The sequence below is a fragment of the Cariama cristata genome, unplaced genomic scaffold (assembly GCF_000690535.1).
Source record: "Cariama cristata isolate BGI_N322 unplaced genomic scaffold, ASM69053v1 scaffold34119, whole genome shotgun sequence".
Taxonomy (NCBI): domain Eukaryota; kingdom Metazoa; phylum Chordata; class Aves; order Cariamiformes; family Cariamidae; genus Cariama; species Cariama cristata.
The window spans coordinates 1782-6191 of NW_009635775.1; the positions used below are offsets into that span (position 1 = coordinate 1782).

General features: G+C 55.8%; 2 protein-coding genes across 2 annotated transcripts in view; one reads left to right on the forward strand and one right to left on the reverse strand.

Annotated features, from left to right (window-relative positions):
* FAM219B (family with sequence similarity 219, member B) overlaps positions 1–1175 on the forward strand; it is a gene marked incomplete at its 5' end in the record, with an annotated part of 2017 nt that extends 842 nt beyond the window's left edge. The window contains 3 exons of the mRNA XM_009707675.1: positions 67–134; positions 410–458; positions 1017–1175. Of these exons, the coding sequence (XP_009705977.1) occupies positions 67–134; positions 410–458; positions 1017–1175 (276 nt within the window). The remainder of the gene's footprint in view (positions 1–66; positions 135–409; positions 459–1016) is intronic.
* A 2036-nt stretch (positions 1176–3211) lies between these two features.
* The window catches only part of MPI (mannose phosphate isomerase), a 2517-nt gene continuing 1318 nt past the window's right edge, over positions 3212–4410 (reverse strand). Inside the window, exons 4-6 of the mRNA XM_009707676.1 lie at positions 4248–4410; positions 3895–4103; positions 3212–3418 (exon numbers count right to left, since the gene is read on the reverse strand). The exon at positions 4248–4410 is cut by the window's right edge and continues 1 nt beyond it. Of these exons, the coding sequence (XP_009705978.1) occupies positions 3212–3418; positions 3895–4103; positions 4248–4410 (579 nt within the window). The remainder of the gene's footprint in view (positions 3419–3894; positions 4104–4247) is intronic.

Below are 4410 nucleotides of genomic sequence, written 5' to 3' on the forward strand. Positions count from 1 at the left end.
GCTGCATTTCCACACCAAAACATCTGTTATGGCCTCGCTCCTCTGCTTTCCTGCAGATTGGTGAAGTTTAACAAGGGCTACACGGCGCTCAGCCAGACGGCAGATGAAAACCTGGTCTCCCTCGATTCGGACAGGTGGGGGCTGGGTGAATATCTCAGGATTTTGGGTGGGGGGTGTTGCAGGCTCAGAGCTGGTTTTTGGTTGGGATTGATTTTCCTTGTCACTTGTAGAGCATCCCCGATTGCACTGGGCACCTCTTAGGAGCGAAACACTCCTGTTGTCCCACATTTAACAAATCCCTTGGGGTTACGCTGCCAGCTCCCTTTTCCCCCCCTGAGATTCCCTCGTCTGCATCCCAAGCAAAAACGCCGCTTCTCGGCTGGCTCTGACTGTTTCCTTCTTCTCTTAGTGACGGGGAGCTGGGATCCAAATGTTCCTCAGGCTACTCCTCCGCCGAGGCAAGTCCAGGGGTTTGACTCTGACAGCGCGGTCCCCGTGGGCTCCCTTGTTCCTCTTACACCTTGAGGTTCTGTATAGGGGCTGAAATGAAGCATCACCCTATGGGGTGTGTACATACGTGTCCACCCCGCAGAGCTCTGCTTTGCAAACTGCTGCCTCTGCTGCCCGATACACTTAAGCCATGCATAAATCTCCCTTTTGCAAGCCCCAGCTGGCTGTCACTGCTTCACCCTTGGCACTTAAAGCATCGTCTGCCACCAGACCCTGCAACGGGGCACCTGAAGAGCTCCATCATTCAAGGGTGTTGCAGCCTGCGGGGTGTTTTGGGGTGCACGGGAGGTATGTTGGCGTGCTGCAGCCCAGGAAAAGCTCTTTGGTCTTTTGCTTTCATCTTTTCTGCTCTGGTTGTGCTGCTTCTCCCCATGCAAAGGCACTAGAGGGAGGATGCGATGTCCTTCTTGCTTGCAGCCCTACCCTTTGCAAGCCCTGGGACCTAAATTTTAACTAAACTGGGACTAATTTTAACCAGCTCTGCTTCCTTTGTTCCTCCCCCTCAGCAGGTGAACCAGGACCTGAGCCGGCAGCTGCTACAGGATGGGTACCACCTCGACGAGGTCCCTGATGATGAAGATCTGGATCTCATCCCCCCGAAACCCGTTGCCTCCTCTTCTTGCCTCTGTTGTTTTGGAGAAAATCTCTCTTGCGTGATCCAGTAGACGCTGCTCAGCGGGGGCTGTGCAAGAACAGGTCAAAAGCCAGCACTTTCTTTGTCCTGTGGGATGGCTGTTGGTGTCCGTGTCCCAGGCTGGGATTGTTACACAAGGACTGAATGATGCTGTGATGCTGCTCATGGTGAGCAGCAGCAACCAACCAACCCCAAAGGACTTTTCCTTTCACTCAGCAATATCAGGGAGAGGTGGCACAGTGATGTTTAGGTGGCTGGGGTGGGGAGGGAGGAGAGGCAGAGCTCGGGCACCTCCATGGGGGTGTAAAGGGAAGGAATTGGGAGGTGCAGCAGCAAATGCTCTTTGGTTTGTCTGACCTCCTCTTTTCTTCCTTTAATTGGCCATATCGAGGAGTAGGACCTGGCCCCAGACACAGATTGCCCTTCCCAGCCCCGCCTAATGAAGAGGTGGTTGATGGTGGGGTCAAACTGCTGTTGTGTGGGACCGGGCTGGGAAGCCCTGAGACCCCTTTTCTATTTATTTTTGCTTTAGTCACCCCTCCTCCCTGGCAGGCTGAGCCCAAGCCAGCGAGGCTGGGGTCAGCGCAGGCTGGCAGAGAGCTGCTTCATTTACCTATCTCATACTGCTTGCAATTAATTGCTGCTGGGTTCCCTCCTCCCAAAGCCTGGGCTGATCTGAACCACAGATTGCAGCTCTGATGAAGAAGATAAGATGGGGGGAACCCAAGTGAGCAGATTGGGGCAGGCTGCTGAGCTTTAAGCATCTGCATTTGTTATATCCACCAGCAGCTACTGCTCAGGCTGGGACCTCCTCACTTTCTGCCTCGAGGGACCTGTAAAGTTGTAGGTTTGGAGCTGATGGCTTGTTCCAGTTCTCCCCAAAGCTGCTTTGCTGCAGGTGAGGGGCAGCCCAGATCCCCCATGCCAGCTCTGCACAGCTCCTTTTGGGTGTAGATTTGGGGTGGCTGGGGAGTCTACCTGCTGTGAACCTTAAAAGCTGCCTTAAATTATGGTTCTGCTCTACTACATAGAGGACAATCAGATTCTTATAAAGAAACCTTATTTAAATATTCCGCGTCTAAAGACCTGAACTGTTGTGGGTGGCTTTTTTTTTTTTGTATTTTACTTGTTAAAGGGAGCACTCAATAAACTGGATCTCATTACTTGGAGGGTGTGTTGGTGCTGTGGCAGGGGGCTGAGCCCTGCTCCCCACAGCTGTCGTGCTTGGGAGTGCTCCTTTCCTGACCCCACCACATTTTCAGAGCAACCTGCTTTCCCTTGTCACATTTTACCCCGGTGTCTTATTTCCCTGCAGAGCTGCCGTGTGGGGGGCAATGCTGCAGTGGGGCAATGTGGGGAAGGTCGCAGCCGGTGCCTGGAGGATGCTGGAGCTGCCTTCAGCCTCCTCCGGTCCCCGAGCCCTGCAAACACCAGTGCTTCTCCCCGTCCTCCTCCTGCTCCATATACCACACTGCCCTGCGCCAAGGATCAAAGTCACCACTTTATTCACAGCAGCGGAGCCCCTCCAGCTCCGTCACCCCACCAAGCAGCCCCCCTTTTACAGCCGGGGAAGGGGTGACACGGCTCAGAGAACTGTCTGCCATCGGCCAGGCTTGGGAAGGGCCCACCAGGCACCCAGGAGCAGCACAGAGCCTCAGCATCACATTCACAGGAGGGAGCAGCAGCTCCTAGAAGCTGGGCAGAGATGCTCGAGACCCGGGGTGCAGACCTCAGGCTTCCCTGCTGCTTTGTGCTGAGAAGGAAGGGGGGAAAAAAAAAATAATAATAGAAGGAGTCGCTGTATGGCATTAGCAGCATCCAGAGGGGATGATGCTACAGGGATGTGGCTGACGAGCTGAGAGCAGAGATGCTCTTCCTCTGCCTGCTCTGCTCCACGCCTCATCCAAGGAGTCGATTCATGGAATTGCTCTTTCTATACGTTGGGTGCAGGCTGGTTTTGGAGTTTAATAGATGGAGGGGAAACTTCCAAGCGAGATGATTTTGCCCAGGCCAGTTTCTGTCTACTCAAAGGTGGAGTGATGTGGGGGGAAGCATCCCAGGTCTCGCTCAGAGGAGACAGCAGGCTCGGAAATCCGGTGAGGAGAGGTGGAGAGAGATGCTCTCGTTAGCGGAGATAAAGAGCACGGAACCACGGCGCAGAGTCATTTCGGAGGCTGCAGCTGTGGAGGTGCCCACGGCTGTCCCTTGGATCACCAGCAAGATGCTGGCAGAGTCCATGGCAGAGATGAGGTACAGCTTGATGGAGGGGAGGATCTGCAATGGAAAGGGTCACCGTGGCTTGAGTTTCCCTCAGCTTTTCTTCTCTTCAGAGGGCTGGAAGGGGGTCACCCCCATTGCCACCCTGCTGCAGCCTTTGCTGTGCCCAGGCCACCCTGCGCCTGCAGCAGCCCAAGCCCAGGGACCTCAGCTTAGCTGAGAACACCCAAGCTGCACCCCCAAGACCTCTTCCTGGTCCTCCCTCTGCCCAGAGCTGCTGGAGAAGGTGAATGAGCTCTAGGCAGGGGAACAGGGGAGGGAGAGGAGTCTGCAGTGCTGCCCAGGAGTGACACAAGCACCCCCAGCAGCCCCAAGCATTCCTCCATCCTTGCTGGGCACTCACTACAAGGGCAAGCAAACCCATGCCAAGAAAACCCGAGCCAACACTGAGATGTCCGACCAAGAACACAGCTGAGATGGGAGAAAGCTGTGTCCCTTCTCCACGTCCCCAAAGCGGACCTGCTGCCTCTCACCTCTATCCTCATGATGGCAAAGTCTGGCACGGGCGGATCGTAGAGGTAGATGCTGGGGTCGAGCTGGCTCTGTGCAGCCGGGAAGATCTTGGAGCTGCTGGGTGCCGGTGTGTAGTTGAGCATCTCGCACAAGGTGAGGACATCGATGAATTTGGGGGTGAGCCCAGCACGCACCGTGTTATCTGAGCATGCCATGCACTCCACGCAGTCTGCAGGGATGAGGCGGCACTGTCAGCCCACCCCAGGCCTCCTGCACATCTCGGGGGGGTCCCACCTTGTGCAGGAGACTGTGGCCACCCTGGGGGACAGTCCTTGTAGGGTCCTGGGTTAGGAAAGCCCACCGCAATGCTCACCTCCGTGCAGGTAGGCATGGGGCTCGTTGGCTCCCAGGAACATGGCCTCCCCCGGCTCCAACCTCACCAGATTGAGGAAATAAATGGTGAAGCAGCCGATGTCCCCCGGGTACTGGGAGTGCAGCCGCAGCAGCACGTCCCCATTGCTGCCCGATGTGTGCTT